Source organism: Canis aureus, chromosome 18, assembly GCF_053574225.1.
Source record: "Canis aureus isolate CA01 chromosome 18, VMU_Caureus_v.1.0, whole genome shotgun sequence".
In the NCBI taxonomy this organism is placed as follows: Eukaryota; Metazoa; Chordata; class Mammalia; order Carnivora; family Canidae; genus Canis; species Canis aureus.
Window position 1 is genome coordinate 225,270 of NC_135628.1, and position 20,088 is coordinate 245,357.

Consider the following 20,088-nt stretch of genomic DNA (forward strand, 5'->3'; position numbering starts at 1 on the left):
CCTGCCTGCAGCCGCCTGCACCTGCCTGCACCTGCACCCACCTGCACCCACCTGCACCCACCGGCACCTGCCTGCACCTGCCTGCAGCAGCCTGCACCTGCCTGCAGCCACCTGCACCTGCCTGCACCTGCCTGCAGCTGCCTGCACCGGCCTGCACAAGCCTGCACTGGCCTGCACCGGCCTGCACCTTCCTGCCTGTACCTGCCTGCACCTGCACCCACTTGCACCCACCAGCACCTGCCTGCACCTGCCTGCAGCCACCTGCACCTGCCTGCACCTGCCTGCAGCTGCCTGCAGCTGCCTGCACCTGCCTCTACCTGCCGGCACCTGCCTGCACCTGCCTGCAGCTGCCTGCACCTGCCTCCACCTTCCTGCCTGCACCTGCACCCACTTCCAACCGTCTGCACCTGCCTGCACTTGCTTGTACCTGCCTCCACGCACTGGTACCTGCCTGCACCCACCTGCACCCACCTGCACCTGCCTGCACCCGTTTCCATCTGCCTCCACCTTCCTGCCTGCACCCACCTCTACCCACCTCCATCTTCCTGCCACCTGCCTCCACCCAGCTCCATCTACCTGCCACCCACCTCCACCTGCCTACGCACCTGCCTGCACCTGTCTCCATCGGCCTCCACCTTCCTGCCTGCACCCGCCTCTACCTGCCTCCATCCACCTGCACCCACCCACCTCCACCTACCTGCCACCTGCCTGCACCTGCCTGCACCTGTCTGCACCTGCCTCCACCTTCCTGCCTGCACCCTCCTCTACCTGCCTCCATCTGCCTCCACCTGCACCCACCTCCACCCACCTGAACCCACACACCTCCACCTGTCTGCCATCTGCCTCCACCCACCTCCATCTACCTGCCACCCACCTCCACCTGCCTGCCACCTGTCTGCCACTGCCTCCACCTACCTCCATCTACCTGCCACCCACCTCCACCTGCCTGCCACCTGTCTGCCACCTGCCTTCACCAGCCTCCACCTGCCTCCACCCACCTCCATCCACCTGCCACCTGCCTCCACTTGCCTCCACCATCTCCACCTACCTGCGACCTGCCTCCACCTACCTCCACCCTCCTCCACCTACCTCCACCCACCTGCCACCTGCCTCCACTTGCCTCCACCCACCTCCACCTACCTGCCACCTGCTTGCACCCACCTGCACCCACCTCCCAGCGACAGGGCCAAGCCTTTCACGTCCTGCATAAGCTGCTGCTTTTCAGCAGTTTGGCTTCACACCATGTAGAAAAGCAATGTTTGTGTTTAATGAGGACAAAGCCACCGTGTTCTCTTGTCCACGCTCCTGCCACCTCCAGAGACAAAGCCCAATGAACTTTGCCGTGTGACCCATCTGCTCTGCTGGAAGGACTTTAGTCCCGCCAGAGGTGCGACCCCTGACGCAGGCCGAGGCTCCGGTGACCTCGGGGCTCCCGTCACAGGCCTGGCCACCCAGCTCGAGGAGCCGCCCCAGGGTGCCCTCGTCCAGCACCCAACGCCCAGCACCCAGCACCCAGGTCCTTGGGGCACCAGGCCCGCAGTCCGGCGCCTGTGGACTCGGGTCTTAGGCCACAGCCCAACGCCGTGGGGGCGCCTGTCTGGCCACAGGGTGCAGACTTTTCTTTTTACCAACCCATGACGCAGGACAAGAATCTTTCTGGGGTTTCCCTTCTCTTCACGCCGTCCTTCCTCCTTTTGCTTTCATCTCTCTTCATCTCAGATCCGCCTGTTCCTTTGTCCTCACTGCCGTTCCCCTTCCCTCCTGACCTCCACGCTGGCCTGCACGCCCTGCTCGCGGGGGGCAGGGTCTCCGGGGATGGGACCCTGGGTCTCCAGCCCCGGGAGTGCCCGCGGGCTCTTGGTGAAGGGCCTGGCGAGCTCTCGGGATGACATGTCCCTATGGGGCCCGCCCCGCGGCCTGGGGGGTTCGCCCCGAGGACCCTCAGGTTCTGCAGGGACATGCTTGGCTCTTCGGGCTTCAGAACTGAGTAGGGCGACTATTTAGAGAGAGGCTGAGATAGAGACCGGCTCCCCGGAGTCGGGGCGTTTCCGTGCCCACAGCTTAGAGGAGGACAGAGCCGGGGAGCCGGGCGGCACGACAGCTGCCAGAGGGACCCTGGCCCTGGCCCCCGGCGCTGCGGAGGCCGAGCCCGCACCCCGACGTCAGCCTCGGCCCGCTTGCCAGCCGCCGGACCTTGGCCGCCGGGCGGGGACTTCCCTCCAGGATTCCTGACAGATGAGGTCACTCAGGAAATAAAGGCTTCCTGTGTGGGGGCCTACAATAGCCCACACGAAGATGCATATTATTTTTCAAGACTTTTAATATTTAAGTCATTCACCTGTATTTATTTTTTTAAGATTTTATTTATGTATTCACGAGAGACGCAGAGATGCAGAGACACAGAGAGGCAGAGACACAGGCAGAGGGAGAAGCAGCCGCCCTGCAGGGGGCCTGATGCGGGACTCGATCCCGGGACCCTGGGGTCATGCCCTGAGCCCAAGGCAGATGCTCAACCGCCGAGCCCCCCCCCCCGGCGCCCAAGTCACTTATCTTTATTGAGCTCAAGTGTGAAACTCAGTCACTTTGATGCTCAGCATTCCTCTAAACATCCCAGGTCACACACACGCACGCACACACCGAACAAGAACAACAAAACCCCCCTCGCCTTCCACAGGACGGTGTTGCTTGGATGGGGATAGCTGTCGTTTCCTTCTGACGCCTCCCCACCTCGTCTGTATGGGCCGCAGCCCTCAGCTCCCTTCCTCAACCCCCACCGCCTCCGCCCGCAGCATCACCAGCATCTTCACTCCCCTTCCTGGAACCGCCTCTGGTTTGTCAGTGACGCTTACAGATTAACTAGTTAATCACGTGGGGAGCGCTCGGTGCACACGAGTCAGCACTATTATTTACACACTGGCAGCAGTGAATAGGTCACTCTAGACACATTCGGACTGTTGCAAAGCTAAGTGAGTCTATCTCCCCTCCGCTCTTTCAGCCTAAATTCATTTTAAACTTCGTGTGATTTTTTTAAGCTTAATGGGAATTTACAGCAAATCAAAGTCCTTAGGTCTTTTAGTGTAGACGACTTCTCTTCAGCCTTGTGATCCTCTTTCCAGACAGTACAACTGATCTTTTACTAAGAAATATCTGACCAAAGCTACAGGGAAAGGTCTAGACCGTTAGAAGATCTGAGCCTGAAACCTGATATTCAGGACACCCGGGGGGCTCAGTCGCTTGAGCATCTGCCTTCGGCTCCGGTCGTGATCTCGGGCCCCTGGGATCCAGTCCTGCGTCAGGCTCCCTACTTGGCCGCGAGCCTGCTCCTCCCTCTCCCTCTGCTGTTTCCCCTGCTTATGTTCTCTATCTGTGTCAAATAAATACATTTAAAAAATGTAGAAAAACCCACCCAATATTCACCACTAATTACTTATATGACCCTGATCTGTCCCTCGGCAACGCTTCTTTTTTTCCACCTATGAATAGGGAATGACAATGCCACACAATCCAGGGGTGGTTGTGAGAGTCAAGCCAATAATAGATGTGTAATGCTAATGCGTACGACGCATCAAGTATTCTTATGAATTTTAATACCCACAGTCAAAGGTCTTGGACTCTCATGCCAGCCCACGGAAGTGTACTGAATCTCAGCTCCTTGAGAGCCATTGACAGTCGTGAGTCTTTGGTATCCTCCCCTAAGCCCAGAGCCCTCCACAGCCTTCTCTGTGGCCACCATAGTTTTAATCTCACTTTCTGTATTTATTAAGACAATGCTAAATGTCTATCTTACCAAGCACCTTGTACCAAAGAATATCAACAAGTATTGAATTTTCTCGTGTCTGTTGAATAAAATCTGAAATGCTAAATATTTAGTGTGCCCGGTTAGATATTCCAAAACAGACATCATTATTATTGTCATTGAACATATGTTTATACATGAATTTTACACCCATAAATGTGGAGGTATATGTGCATATGCATATGCAGATGTCATGTCACATATTTCCACAGTCGTTTGATAAATATGCGCTAGGCTCTTGGGAATACATTAATGAGTAAATACAGACAAGAGTCCTCGTCTTCCTAGGAGAGAAGAGACAATATACCTTAATGTATAGGTGAATTACAGTGAGTTAGGAGGTAATTGGTGTCATGAGAAAATGCAACAGGACAATGGAGATCAGGAGAGTTTCAGTCTTAAATAGGATGATCGGAGTAGACCTCGATAAGGTGTCAGTACTTGAACAAAGACTTACACATGAGGGAGTTCGTCGTGTGGCCATCAGGGGAACATCCATTGCTGAGGGCAAACACCCACCACAAAGATGTCGAGGCAGGTACGTGTCTGTGGTGTGATGAGAGCAGGTGCAGACAGGAGGGAGGTGTTGATCTCCAGGGAGATCATTAGCAGAGGGCCTCGACCCCCAAGGGCCAAGGTAGGCCACTGCAAAGGTGTGACTCTCAATGAAATGAGACCGTCTAGTGAGTTTTAAGTAGAAGAGTGACATTATCAGTTTGACTTTTATTTAAAAGGATAATTTGGACTGCTGTATTGAGAAATAAGGCAGAAAGAAGGAAACGGGTAGCAGGTTATTGCAATAATCCATTTGAGAGGCCGTGGTAATTCAGACCAGGGATAGTAATGGGGATATTGAATCTATTGTTAATGTATTTTTAAGATTAAAACCAACAAAATTTCCTGTATGATTCGACACGGCATATGACAGGGAAGATAAAAAGGATTCGAGGATGCTTCAAAACTCTTTGACTTGGCAGCTGGAAAAATGGAGTTGCCATCAGTTGAGATGGGGAAAACTATGAGCAGAGTAGGCTTCTTGCAAAAGAGAGGCTGACACTGGGAGTACAAAGCTTGATACTAAGTTTGAAATAACTAATGTCTAAGTGAAGGTGTTGGTTAGGCAGTTAAATACAAATGAGTCCAGAGTTTATGCGATAGACCTGAGCTGGAAATACAGATTTGAGAATTGTCAAGCAAATAGACGGTATGGAAAGCCCTAAAATTTGATGAGGTGATTTAGAGAGTGAGTGAAAATTTAAAACAAAACAAAACAAAATCAAAGAGGACAGGGATCCCTGGGTGGCTTGGCGGCTTAGCGCCTGGATCCTGGGGTCCCGGGATCGAGTCCCACATCGGGTTCCCGGCATGGAGCCTGCTTCTCCCTCTGCCTGGGTCTCTGCCTCTCTCTCTCTCTCTCTCTATCATAAATGAACAAATAAATAAATAAATATTTTTTTAAATAAATAAATATTTTAAAAAATCAAAGAGGACAAAGAACAAGCTCTGGAAAACTAAAATATTAAGAGATTGATGAGAAGAGAAAGTACTAGCAAAGAAGAATGAGAAGGATAGGTTATTGAGGTAGGAGGAAGGCCAGGAGAGTGTGGAATCCTGGAATCCAAGTGAAGAAATGTTTTAAGGACGAGGCAATGATCAAATGTGTCAAATCTGTTAATAGGTTAATTAATGTGAAAACTGGGACTTGACCATTGGAATTAGTAACAAAGCATAAATAAATATTTTTTAAAACAGCAAAATATATATGATATAATAGAATTATTTCTAATCATATGCATTATTACTAAGAGCTTTTCTAAAAAATCTCATTTAATTCACACACTTGATGTGCAGCATTATTAAACTTTTATGGGCAAGCATATTGACTTGTAGAAAGCTTGTGAACTGGTACATTTTATAGCCAAGAGAGAACCCAGGTGCTGTGATTGCAAAACTGCATTTTTTTTAATGAAATCTCATTTTGAGACAGAAATAGGACTATCTTGATCTTAAAATTGATTTCAAATTTCATTAGGAATTTTATTTGACATGCCTACTTTGCCTCAAAAATATCAGTGGCCTTTTCAAACCAGTAGCATTTTCTCTTATTACCTCCTATGTCTGTAGGCTATAAAGAAACACATATGCTTGTGACTAATGTGCTACAAATACACTAACCTGATGAAACCCAAAGAATGGGTAATACAATGAAAAGCAAAGAATGTGAAAATTCCTCCTTAAACTGCAATTGATTTCATTTAGACAATTGGGCTAGGGGCCATTTTTTTGTTTACATAGTCTATTAAGAGATTGGCACACTATGAATCTGAAGGCCAAATCCAGCCCGCTACCCAACTTTTAAAATAAAATTTTATTGGAAACACACAAAGCCATGGTCATCCATTTACATATTTTCTTTGGCTGCTTTTTTTTTGCTACAAAGACAAGTTGAGTAGTTGCAATAGAAACAATAAGGCTCACAAAGTCTAGAACATTTATTATCTGACGTTTTACAGACCAAGTCAGTCAACTGTTAGCATAATCTAAAGAGATCACAGTAAGAATGTCTCATGGTCCTGGCCTTCCTTCTGTGTTTAAGTACTTACTAATAATGGCTTGCTGCTCCTTTGTGTTTTTGAAGTCATTCTGCATTTATTTTTTTCATTGAATTCTCAGACTGTGAGAATAGGGTGACTGGGTCTTATTTTCATGAGCAAAACTGTAAAAGAGATGAGAAGAGAAAAATTCAAATGTCTATTCATCTTCTAAGAGTCAACTTGAGTATCGGGTCCTCTAAGAAGACTTTGCCAATTCCCCTAGAAAAAGGTGGTCGCTTACTCTTTGAGCCTCAACTCTACCTTGAAGAAATATGTCCCATCCACCTATGATGCCTTACTGCAGTCTGTTAACTTGTTTTTCTTACCTAATAACCTCTAAGCTCTAGTCTAGGGACTTAGTAATTCAATATCTCCTGGGTGCCAGTATGTGTCGGGCATGGGCCAAGTCCACAAATTCAATGATTAGGAAGATACATCTCTGCCTTCAAAATATGTCTAGTCTAATAAAGGGGATAATTAAGTAGTAAATGATCACTGTATAGATTAAGATGTGCTCTGACAAAAGGAAGTAGCATCCAACCAAGCTGAGGACAGTCAGGGAAGGAATCTTAGAACTGACGCCTGAGTTCATCCGTGAAGGAAGATGTTGGATCACCAAAGAGAAGAGAGTCATTCCAGGTTAAATGACAGGCAAGTGTTAGAGCATCTCTGTGACCAGAGAATGTCACACGTAGGAAAAGTTGGCTGAGCACTAACAGACTAAGCTGGAAAAGTGAGATGGGACTAGGTGATGAAGAATCGTAGGAGACATGTTGGGGGACAGCCCGGGTGGCTCAGCGGTTTAGTGCAGCCTTTAGCCCAGGGCGTGATCCTGGAGACCCGGGATCGAGTCCGGCGTCGGGCTCCCTGCATGGAGCCTGCTTCTCCCTCTGCCTGTGTCTCTGCCTCTCTGTGTGTGTCTCTCATGAATAAATAAATAAAATATTAAAAAAAAAAGAAGAAGAAGAAGACATGTTGGGTGGGAAATTTGGATAAAGTCTTAAAAGACGTGGAGTCCAGTGAAGGCGTACAAGGAGCACAGTGATGTGATTAGATTTACACTTCAGAAAACTAGCTGTGACAATGGTAAGGGGCAGATTAGGAAGACACAGATCCAATAGTAACCGTGTGAGAAGCAGGAAGGAGCTCCATCAAGGTAGTAACGTTTGAATAGAGCAAAGTGGACAATGCTTTCTTGGGCAATACTATTTTCCTACCGATATAAATAAATAAATATCAGAAAGGGAGACAGAACATGAAAGACTCCTGACTCTGGGAAACGAACTAGGGGTGGTGGAAGGGGAGATGGGCGGGGGGTGGGGGTGACCGGGTGGCGAGCACTGAGGTGGGGCACTTGACGGGATGAGCACTGGGTGTTATTCTGTATGTTGACAAATTGAACACCAATAAAAATAAATTTATTTAAAAAATAATAAATAAATAAATAATCATGGGTTTAATTATAATTTCAGGTGGCATCTGCTTATTTCAAAGACTTTCACCTACTGCTAATTGGAGTCATCTGTCTAGCAACATCAATAGAAAAATGGAACTTGCACAAAAGGATTGCTCTGAGAATGGTCATGACAGTGGGTGTGAACCCAGCATGGTAAGTACTCCACGTACTGTTCCAGGTGTGCTTTCCAAACAGAGCAAATAGCTAAATAGGTAATGCACATCCAGGCAGTCATTCATATCTCCGTGTAATTCATGCCTTTTTTCCTCTGCAAATATGAGAGGGATGTAAAGTGCCCTAGTGTTGTAGGAGGAAACAATAGCAGCAAGAGCTTCCAGGTCTAATTACAGGGAGGCTGGGCTAAGAGCACAGGACCCCTGCACCTTCCACATGCAGTGAGCAGCCTTGAACCCCAACAGACGGGACGGAGAGACTTCAGAGTAGATTTCAGGCCTATCTTGTTTATTTGGCTGATTTCACATGCAAGGCTTGTTCAAGAGCATCCCTGATCACAGGGAGGACGTTCAGAACCAAAGACAAAGACATAACTGGCAAAATGCAGATGTGTGCAGGAAAATTCCAGGGTGAACATTCTTCTTTTTAAGTGAACCGCTGAGAACCCAAACAACCAACTTAAGAAATTTCATATACAGAGTGTGAAATCGCTCAGTTGACTGATTTTCCCTGCTAAAATAAATACTTTTTTCCCTTTATATTGTCTATTTTAGTTTTAATTCTAGCTCTTGTTAAGAACATGGATGTGAGCTAAAAAAAAATTTTCCAGTGTCATAAACACTTGCATCATAGCGTTAAGCTCTAAAGCCTTAGGTGGTTCTTCCCTTCTCATTTTTCTTGGAAAACAAGAAAATTGTATTGAATCATGTTGCATAATTCCTCCTAGAATATATCCTCATCTGTATTTATCATTTATGAATCAAACAGTTTTGTTAAATACAAAAAATAACTTAGATGAACCAATTTTTAAAAAAAAATTCGTTACTTTAATTTTTATGACATATATGTATTCATAGAATTTCACTCTTGAGATGAAATGGTGTTTCCTGCCCCTTGGGGTGCCATAGAGATGTGTATCTTTTCCTTGACCACCTGTTCAGTGACCCCAAGGGACGGGGTAGTGAGCTGCACAGCGGAGCAGAGTCCTCCCCGTTGAGCCACTACGTGGCTTTGAAGGCATTCTCCCCACGCAGGCTTATCTGCTCGCTATCTTTTTTTACAGGAAGATTTCACGTCTAGCCAATGCCTTAAATTAAAAGTATTTCTAGTTTAGTTTTCATTGAGAACAATTTCTTGTTTAAACAGATATCTAAAAAGTTTTATATGTAGAAATCATTCACTTGATCTGAAGTTGAAACCTGGAGTGCAGACTTTGTCTTGTAGATCTACCTATAAAGGGAGTCACAGAATCTCATAAGTGGCTCTATATGGAAAGATCTGCCTCTGAATGATTTTCTGGGATTTCCAACTCAAAAGAGATGATATTTTTTTCCCCAAGTGTGATTTTGAAAGCTTAAAAATATGATTTAAAACCCTACAATCTGAGGGGTGCTATTTTTAAGGGAGAAGAACTACTCTATTTATAAGAGAAGACAATGTCACACATCCAGTTCTTGACCACAGGCAGGACTGTTGAATTCGGGAAAGCACAAATAATAGAATCTACAGAAAATTCTGACACTGCGTTTCAGCTGGTAATTTTAACCATTTTCCTCCACCTACTATATATCGAACCAGGGCAGGGAAAGGTAAAAAGTAGATTTACAAATATTAATTTCTCCGCTTGTCCTTGTGCCTCCTTGGCACACATACTAATACACAGAGATGTGACCAAAAGATCAAAGAAAGAGTAAGGGACCCTAAATTGAAAAACTGATTTGATTTCATCTAAGTAGTATTTCAAGGTAAGTGTCACTCATCAAGGGCCTTCAGATATTGGTGTGACATGTAAGCGGTCATACACTCAGTTTGACTTGCAGTTGGTCATACACTGACCCCTCTCCTGGGGTGAGAGAGTCTCGTCCCATAGGAACACCACTCTTCCAAATGCCACTTCCGTCCCCTCCCGGCTCCCACCATCCTCGGGTTCCTCATCTGAGAGGAGCCCGAACCTACGTGTGTCTTGAAACTGTCCCCAGCCCAGCAGCAGTGTCCCTTCCAGTCGAGTCACAGAGCGGGGACGCTGGAGAGCCCTTCCCCCTAAAAGCCCTCTCGTTCCAGGCTGACACTGGGGCTCATGAGCAGCACCGCCTTCCTGTCCATGTGGCTCAGCAACACGTCAACCGCTGCCATGGTGATGCCCATCGTGGAGGCCGTGGCCCAGCAGATCATCAGCGCCCAGGCGGAGGTGGAGGCCACTCAGATGACCTCTCTCGGTGGATCCACCAACCATGGACTGGAGATCGACGGTATCACATGGCGCCCCAGCCAGAAGCTCAAGGGGCCTGGCATGGGTTCCACCGGCCACACCAGCAGGACGTGCATTTAACTCTCTCCTTTCTGTAGTTCCCAGTATTTATGCAAGGGAGCGGCATTGCTGCATATTTTACCTTCCTTTAATGGTTGAATCCACATTCTCTGGAAAAAGAGAGAGAATGCCCTTCGGAGCCTCCAGCCCCTGAGGGAGCTCTTTCCCTCCCCGCCTCTCGTAGGCCCCGATTCTCAGACAGAATCGACCTTCCTGCATAATGGTGGGAATCGTTACTTCCGACATTCCATTTGGAAAGAGTATTATTACATTTGGCCGTGGTTATTTCTGGCTCTGATAAATTGCCCTGGTGGAGTGAAAAATGGTAGGGTGATATTTATATTTATGAAATGCTTTATTAAAATGAATGTTATGTCAGTACAGGTGAATTTATTTTCAGTTTCTAGTAATGCCTGCGTCTTTACACACGCACACAGGCACATGCTGATAACCCTTTAAATCGTTTTTCTTTACTACTTTGCAGAAAGTGTTAATGGACAAGAAACAAATGAGAGGAATGAGAAAACAATACCAGCTCCAGGGTAAGGAATATTGACATTTTGATCAGGATTTTCTAAATTACATTTTAATAAAATTATAAACTGGGTCAATTTATTTTTCAGATACGGTAATGATGCAGGAAAAATTTCGAGCAAGACGGAGCCGGAAAAGGTAACTTAAATGTGATTCTTTCTAAATAATTATATGTGAAATTATCTTAGACCTGCAGTTAGAGATGTATGCATTTTTTTCTTTTATTTTTAGAAAGGGAGGAGGGAAGGGCAGAGAGAGAAAGAGAATCCTAAGCAGGATCCAAGCTCAGTGTGGAGTCCATCCCTGGGGCTCCATCTCATGACCCTGAAATCATGACTGGGTTGAAATCAAGAGTGAGATGCTCAACCAGCCGAGCCCCCCGGGTGCCCTGAGATGTATGCACATTAAAACCTGTTACTTCCTTCCTTGCCTACATCAAAGCGGATGTAATGGTTTGATGAGTCCTCGCAGCCATAGACTAAAATCAACACTCTGATAGAAAACATATTTGGGTTTGAGGATTAGCATCGTTAGTTTCTCCTTCGACTGAGTTCATGGTGATGGGAGTTAGCATATGCAGTTTAAGAAATATAATTCCAGTCTCAGAATGTCTCATTTTCTTATTAAAATCTTATCAGCCTGAAAGCCTGATTTTCACTAGAACTATCCTTATTTCTTTCAGGTCATAAACTTAGAGCAACTCTTATTTGCCTAATTACAATCCAGTTATCTTTAGTGTCCCCAGTAAAAAATTCAGTACAGAATCGCTTTTGTCAAACAGATGAAGGAGTCGTAATCATTCTAGCTATTGAAGGAAGGAAGGAAACTTTTGTAAACTATCGCACAGAATTCATTGCACCCAGAATAAATCAATATAAAAATCCTATATTAAGTTGTATTGGGAGCAATAGATCTTGAGACCACTGAAAAATAATCCTGCGTAGAAATGGTTTTCTGGTAACCATGGCATTAGGAATGGAGTGGGGCATATGGTCCTTCCTTAGACTACAATGCATTTACTTGCGACTCACTAGGAGAAAGAAAACCTTCTTGCTATTTACAGAAATCTTCAGGGAAAGAATGATTTCTTTGTAAACAGAATACAAATAACGAAGATACGTTTTAAGCCATTAGCTACAGTGTAAGGGTTAGGGGCTTTAAAGAGGAGTATTGAATATATATTTATGAGAACATTATCATCTTTAGGAATAGAAATAATTCTTTTAAAACAGAAAATCAATAGTACGTGAGGTATATTACAGAATAATACATTAAAAATGAGCTTTAAATATCATGAAAATTGGCAAGCATAAACAGAAAGAATATACTTGCACAGTAACTTTCTCACGGTTAACTTTAGAAACCCAGTTTTCTGGCATGATGCCTAAATTTTGGGTCAAGCCCCTTCAAATCAACCTGATATCTAACACTGTCCTCGGCATTTTAGGAGGGTCCATTGGTGAAAAGACCTGCCCCTTACTGTAAGCAGCTCAGAGTCTAGTGGGGAAGATGGACTTAAAAAAAAAAAAAGAAAAAAAAATGTGTGACATAAATAAATCCTACGACAAAAGCATGCACAGGGGCTGAGTCTTCCAAAGGTAGAGGGACTCACTGAATCAGGGGATATCGCAGGACGGGGTGCGAGCGAAAGGAACGTGAGTCCAGGAGGAGACTGCACGTTCCGTCAGCAGAGTGCAGGCTCCATGTATGCAGGCGCCTTGTCTACGTCGTTGACCACCTTAACCCCTGGCACGCTTCGTCCCCTAACACAGGGTAGATGCTCAGTAGATCCCTATCCTGGTTAATTAACTAACGAGTGGAAAGATAAGAGGTATTCTAATTAGAAAAAGCAATGAATTCAAAGACCCAAGTATGAAGAGAGCAGGGCTCCTTCTGGAAACGTCTGTACCGCAGGTGCCAGGGTTGAGTTGTGGTGAGTGAGATGCCTGGAGACCTCGGGCCGCGTTAGACACGGTTGTTGAAGCCAGCCAACGAGCGTAGAGCTTGTCTCAGAGACCTTAGGAATCATTGAAGCTGGAGAGCAGCATGGTAGGTTCTGCCATTGAGAGACGCACTATGGCAACAATTCGAAGGGCAGAGGGTGTGAACCTAACTGGACTTTTTGATTAATCAGACTTTGAAGACAAGAGAGAGAAACGTAGAGAAGACGCTTTGCTGGAATAAACTTGGTAAAGGTAGGCTGTGACGCCACTGCTTGAGAAGGGGAACACAGAGGAGGAATAACTCTCCAGGGGGGCAAAAGTAAGGCAATTTGGGTACATCATAGGCAATAAGGATTGAGTTCTGAGTTTGGGGGAAGAGAGCAAGGAAGGCCTTTAAACAATGATTCTATGGTCTTTCTAGAACTCAAGGTATAAAAATTCAGTTTCGTGTAAAAGAAAAATTAAAGGATGACTTTTTACTTTACAGAAGTGTTCTTTATTAGAGATACATGAAAGTATTACCTGCTTTTGGTGTCACATTAAAAAAGTGTTGTCAAAACCAATGCTAAGGAGTATGCCTATGTTTTCTTCTAGGAGCTCTACAGTTTGGGGTCCTTAATTCATTTTAAGTTAATCTTTGTGAGGAGTACAAGATAGGAATCCAATGTTATTCTTCTGCACGTGGTTATTGAATTTTCCCGACACCATTCATTGAAGAGACGAACATGTCCTCACTGGGTATCTTGGCTCCTTGACACATGTGGGTTCACTGTATACGTGAGGATTTATTTCTGGGCTCTCAATCCTGTTGCATTGGTCTGTTTTTATGCCAATTCCAGACTATTGTGATTATACAGCTTAGTAATATAGTTTGAAACCAGGACGTGGGATACCTTCAGCTTTGTTCTTCTATCTCGATTGCCTTGGCTATTTATGGAGATTAGTTTTGTTTTTGGTGGAAAGAAAGCAAGGGTTGGGAACTAAAATTTATCAGCCCTAAAATTCTTGTTAATAAAACTGCAAATTTCTGATGTAGATGATGAGGATGATGATGATGAGGATGAGGATGATGATGATATTTTTGCCATTACTTTGGCTGCTGATGGTGATGATTACATGTTGGTTTTAAAGATGGTGGATAGTCACTAGTCCCTTAGATTCCAGAAACTGATTAAAGAATAGTCATCTTCCAATGCTGCATATCTAAAAATAGATGTTTTCCACGACTTGCCAAGTTCTGTTCTTATCATAGGCCATGACCCAAACATTAGCAGAGCTTCCTACTTGTGTCCAGAATAAATGTGGTGGGTAGATACTTAGCCTGTAAATCCTGCATGACTCCAAAAGAAGTTAAAATATTTTTTTGAGAAGAAAAGGGACAAAAAGAATGGAATACCCTAAAAGGACACTGGCAGTACATGGAGAAATATATTTGTCAGGTTCCAGTGAGAAAACTGAGAGACCGGTCATCATCACTCATATTATTTCCATTTTTTTACATACCAAAAGAAGAATGAAATTGCTAGATTTTTCCCTTCCTCACAAGCACTAGTATCATTCAAAGAGATATCCCAGATTTTTATACTAGCTCCATTTCTAAACTCCAGGCATCTTCAAATGAAAGGAATCGGAGAATCAGTTCGCTTTTAATGAAAGGTCTAAGATAATTGTTTTCCATTCATCTTATATAATTTGTAGTTCTCTAAAGGAAAAAGTTCAAAGGAAAAATTTCCTTGAACAAATTAAATATTGCTTTTTAATTGAGTGTTTAGTTTGGGGGTGAAATTCCTTATTTTTGAAAACCGAATTATGTTAAAGAACACTGTTTAATGTTCTCCAAGAATTCAAAGAACTGTATTAACGGTAATAAGCACGGTTCATAATATCATGGTCTAGGGTCATTGGTTCTGCCAAGTTAGGGGATATCAAATCTAGAATATCTGGTGTCTATCAAATGTAAACAGGAGTTTATCCTCCTTGATTACGCTTCAATTCAATGCTGGGTGAAATTGGGTGGCAAGGCCAATATTAGTCCTCACCTGACACAACCTACGTGTCTTCTTTCACTCATCCAGCCGCGTCCTGTAGTTTATAGAGAGATGATGACAGAGAAAGAGCAGCATCGAAGTGACAGTAGATAACAGGTGTTGGCAAGGATGTGGAGAAAAGGGAGCCCTGTGCACTCTCGGTGGTGTAAACTGGTGCAGTCACCACAGAAGACAGTACAGAGGTTCACTAAAACATTAAAAATGGGATAACCATATGATAATTGGTAATCCCACTTCTGGGTATAGATCCAAAGGAAATGAAACAAGATCCCAGAGAGATATCTGCACATGTGTTCATTGCAGCATTATTCGCATTAGCTACAATACCGAGAATGTGTCCACCGACGGATGGATGGACACATGCATTATGCATATTCAGTGGAATGTTATTCGGCCACGAAACAGAAGGAAATCCTGCCATTTGTAAGAACATGCATGAAATTTGAGGGCATTCGACTAAGTGAAAGAAGACAGGCAGCAAAGTACAAATATAGTGCGGTAGCATTTATATGTGGAACCTAAAGAAAATAAAAAGTCAAACTCATAAAAACAAAGAGTAAAGAAGTGGTTGTCAAGGGTTGAGGGATGGGGTGCAAACTTGTGGCTGTAAGACGGATAAGCTCCAAGCGTATAATGTACAGTTAAAGTATACTTGGCAGTGTTGTATGGTTGAAGTTGGTTAGGTAGGGTGATGGTGCTTGAATGTCCGATGAAAGAAAGAAAGAAAGAAAGAAAGAAAGAAAGAAAGAAAGAAAGAAAGAAAGAAAGAAAGAAAGAAAAAAAGAAGAAGAAGAGAAGAAGGAGAAGGAGAAGGAGAAGGAGAAGGAGAAGAAGGAGAAGAAGAAGAAGAAGAAGAAGAAGAAGAAGAAGAAGAAGAAGAAGGAGGAGGAGGAGGAGGAGGAGGAGGAGGAGGAGGAGGAGGAGAGGGACGTGGTGGGTGTGCTGATTGGCTGGATTGGGGTAAACTTTTCACGATGTCTACATGTCTCAGGTCACAGCCAGGTGGCTGGGTGTCCATGTGGCCGTGAGAGGATCGCCCCTATCCTTTGGCAGCACCTGGGTGCTCACCCACTTCCCCTGTTTGGCTCTTGCAAGCGTGTGTGGGGGGCCTGTGCTCTGGGCGCCTCCCGCTGAGCAGGCAGCACGGTCCCCTGCAGTGGCCAAGCGTGGCCTCGAATGCCAGCCAGGTCATCTCAGGGCAGGCCGTGTGCACCCGCTGTGCATTGCGCGGCCTCTCCTGATGGGGCAGCGTCCTCGGCCTCTGGGAGGAGAAGGGGTTTCTAGAAGAAACCATAGCCCCCTTACTTCCTAGACCAACAGAGAGATAACATTTCGGTCCAGAACCCGGGATCCTGTCACCCCCAGTGTTGTGTGCGAGCAGAAGCCTGGGCTTGTGCGGGAGGATGAGGCCGGGCCATGGTGGAGAGCGTGTGAGGATAAGCTCCAAGGGTATAATGTAAAGTTAAAGTATACTTGGCAGTGTTGTAGGGTTGAAGCTGGTTAGGGTGATGGTGCTTGAATGTCCGACGGAAGAAAGACCGGCAGCAGCTGGGCCCGGTCACCCTGGAATCACACCCCGAGGACTTCCCGATTCAAGAGGGAAGCCGGGGCAACCGCCGGTGAGAACCACCACTCTCCTGAGTGAAGAATTTTTTTGACATTCGCTGTAACGCGGAGAGGGGATCCGGCAGCAGCCCGGGCCCACGACCTCCCCATGGTCCCAGTTGTCGTGGAGGTCAAAGGCCCGGCTCCTTCGGTGTCTGCGCTCAACCGTGTTTCCACACAACATTGTGCTGTTGAAACGACCGGTGAGAAGAGCTTTGGTCCCACGAGTCTTCCATCTGTGAGTCCCCGAAACGGGGCTCCTGGCATCTGGAGCTAAGGGTGGGCTGGGGTGGGCCGGGTGGGAGCCTCCCGCGGCCGCGTCTGCTCTACGGTGGACCTTACCTTCTCAACCCTCAGCAGCGTGCTTCCGTGCATCTTCCAATAGCATCCCCTAAAACAGGAAAGCATTCATTTTGCTTTGTCCCCAAATGGCTTTTGCACTTGATTATGAAATATGTGAAATAGACACACATTTATTAAATGTAACAGAAAAAATTTAAAGGATATAAAAATGCATGACACGGTATACCTCACATCCCAGCTTAACTAATTCCGAAAAGTCTCGGAGCCTTGTCTGGTTCCGCCTCCTCTGCTCAGTCACTCGCTGGTCCCCTCGCCCAGACACACAGGCCGGAAGGTCGTGTCAATCATTCTCTCGTCCTCTTTTTGGTGTTTCTGCTCGTCCTGGTTACCCCTTCATCACCACAGAGCCCCAAATAGCAAGAGTCTTAACGAGAGAGAAGTAAGCGGGCAGGGCGGCTCCACATCACTGGGCCCGACTCTGCCTCCCAGCTCCGCGGCCTCAGCACCAACCGCCCCCCTGGGGCAAGATCGCTGCCTCCCCTCGCCCTCCCCATCCTCTACTCAGGCTCACAGGAAGAGGAGAACGCAGAAGGCAGAGGCTCTCAGGAATTACTCTATCACTTTCCTGGCTTTAGGATTAATTACATTTTCTATTTCTTCTTGAGTTGTATTTTTCCAGGAACCGTATGCCTTCCATCCTGCGGCTAAAAGCATATGGTTGTTTATAATATCACCAAGACCAATTTAATTTCCAAAGTATTTTTAGTTATAGCTTTTGTCATTGCTAATATTTCTACTTAAGCTTTTAAGCTTTTTTTTTCAATAGTCTTTCAAAAATTAGTTTTATTAGTCTTACGAGTCTTGTCAAAGAACTGACTTTTGGCTCTTTGATCATATTTTATAAGTATTCTAATTTATTCATTTCCTCTCTTTATTATTTTGTTCTGCTTTATCTTTAATTCATTCTGCTGCTTTTTTACTTTTTATTTTTTTATTATTTTTTTCTTTTACTTTTTAAATTAGACATTCACATTATGAAATATGAGTGTTTCTTCTCTTCCAAAGTAAGGATTTAAGGAGATGAATTTTCTCCCATTAACTTAGCTCCATCACATATTTTTCAGTTCTTTGTATCTTCTGGATTTCTGTTATACTAGATTCTTCCCTTCATGAGTTGCTTAGAAGTGTATTTTAAAATCTGAAATAAATGAAACTTTTGTGATACTTTTTGTTTTTCTGTTTTTATTTCTGACTTCATTTTACTGTGCTCAGAAATTGTTTATATGACATCAGTTCTTGTTGAGACAGATTTATGGGCTAACACATGGTCAATTGTGATAAATGTCTCGTCGTGCTTAAAAAGAATTGTATATTCTCAACTTACTGGGAGCAATATTTTCCAAAAGTCTGTTAGATCAAGTTTGCTGGTTGTTTTTCAAATTGTCTGTGACCTGATTTTTTGTCTACTTAACCCAGCAGTTAATGAAACTGTTCTGTTAAAATCTCCCTCTAGGCTATGGATATGACTCTTTCTCCTGCTAGTTCTGTCAATTTTGGTTTCTATATATTTTGGACTTATTTAGATTATGTTATTGTGTCCCTACCAGTTTAGAATGTTTATATATTCCTGGTTAATTAATGCTTTTACCATTTTTCAGTGCCCCGATGTTTTGGGGTCTTAAGAGTTTATTTGTCTGATGCTAATGAAGCAATGCCAGCTTTCTTTCTTTCTTTCTTTCTTTCTTTCTTTCTTTCTTTCTTTCTTTCTTTCTTTCTTTCTTTCTTTCTTTTTTTCTTTCTTTTTCTTTCTTTTTCTTTTTTTTTTGGTACTTATTTTCATTCCAATATAGTTAACATACAGTGTTATACTAGTCTCAGGTGTACCACACAGTGATTCAACAGTTCTCTATATTAGTCAGTGCTCATCATGACCAGTGTATTCTTAGCTCCCATCACCTATTTTACCTATTTCGCCCATCCCTTTGCCCACCTCCCCTATGGTAACAACTAACTTGTTCTCTATGGTTAAGATTATTTTTTGGTTTGTCTTTTTTTTCTTTGTTCATTTGTCTTGTTTCTTAAGTTCCTTGTATGAGTGAAATTGTATAATATTTGTCTTTCTCTGACTTATTTCACTTAGCTTTATACCCTTTAGATCCATCCATGTTGTTGCAAATGACAAGATATCATGTTTTTTGCTAATATTCACACACACACACACACACACACACACACATATATATATACGTATGTCATATCTTCTTTATCCATTCATCAGTTGATGGACATTGGGCTCTTTTTGTAGTTTGGCTCTTGCTGATAATGCTGCTGTAAACTTCAGGGTGCAGGTGCGCCTTTGAATCAGTATGTTTGTATCCTTTAGGTAAATACCCAGTAGTACTATTGCTGAATCACAGGGTAGCTCTATTTCTAACTCTTTGAGGTCCAAACACCCCCCCCCCCCCGCTGCTCTCCACAGTGGCTGCACCAGTTTGCATCCCCACCCACAGTGCAACAGGGTTCCCCTTTCTCCACATCTTCACCGACATCTATTGTTTCCCGTGTTAATTTTAGCCCTTCTGAGGGCTGTGAGGTGGTGTCTCCTTGTGGTTTTGATTTGCATTTCCCTGATGATGAGGGATGTCGAGCACCTTTCCATGTGTCTGTTGGCCATCCAGATGTTTTCTTTGGAAAAATATCTATTCATGTCTTCTGCCCTTTTTTTTAACTGGATTGTTTGCTTTTGAGATATTGAGCCATGTAAGTATTGAAATAGTAGGTTTCCTTGAGACTTCTCTGGAAATTCCTTAAGTCTTGAGTTGCAGCTTCCTGGAAGAGCTTTTATACTATTGTTTTTATTTTAAAAGACAGGTAACACGAATTTAGGCTAAAGATGCTCATGATTAGGAGTTTTTAGGCTACATTTTGTTTTCCTGTAAGTCAGCATTAGATTTCCTTATTGTCAACTTTTGCAGAGGACACCAGCTTTATGCGTATTTTCCTGTAGGGTTCCTCATAGATGATGGGCCTTTGGCATTATCCGCCATATCCAGCTCTTTCTGGAAAAAAAAGATTGAGATTCTCAGATCAAAAAGCTGCCTAGTTACTCACTTAAGATTCCCACTTTCACTTGATTTAGGGTCAAGGCAAATTCCCTATTTTTGTATAGTTTTGAGATACATTTTTAAGGTGCTTTTTAAACATTTTATTTAACAGGAAATCTGATTTATCATGCTGTGGAAAAGAAAAATACTATATTATTTATATATTATGTCAGTCATTTTTACTGCTATAGAAAGAAAAAGATTTTTTTCTAATACATATTTA

At 44.2% G+C, this 20,088-nt stretch overlaps 1 protein-coding gene across 3 annotated transcripts in view; it reads left to right on the forward strand.

Moving 5' to 3' along the window:
- SLC13A1 (solute carrier family 13 member 1) overlaps positions 1–20,088 on the forward strand; it is a 105,136-nt gene that overhangs the window by 18,128 nt on the left and 66,920 nt on the right. For all 3 annotated transcript variants that reach the window (XM_077855958.1, XM_077855957.1, XM_077855956.1), the window contains exons 3-6: positions 7,863–7,999; positions 10,082–10,269; positions 10,813–10,870; positions 10,952–11,000. In XM_077855958.1, the coding sequence (XP_077712084.1) occupies positions 7,863–7,999; positions 10,082–10,269; positions 10,813–10,870; positions 10,952–11,000 (432 nt within the window). The remainder of the gene's footprint in view (positions 1–7,862; positions 8,000–10,081; positions 10,270–10,812; positions 10,871–10,951; positions 11,001–20,088) is intronic.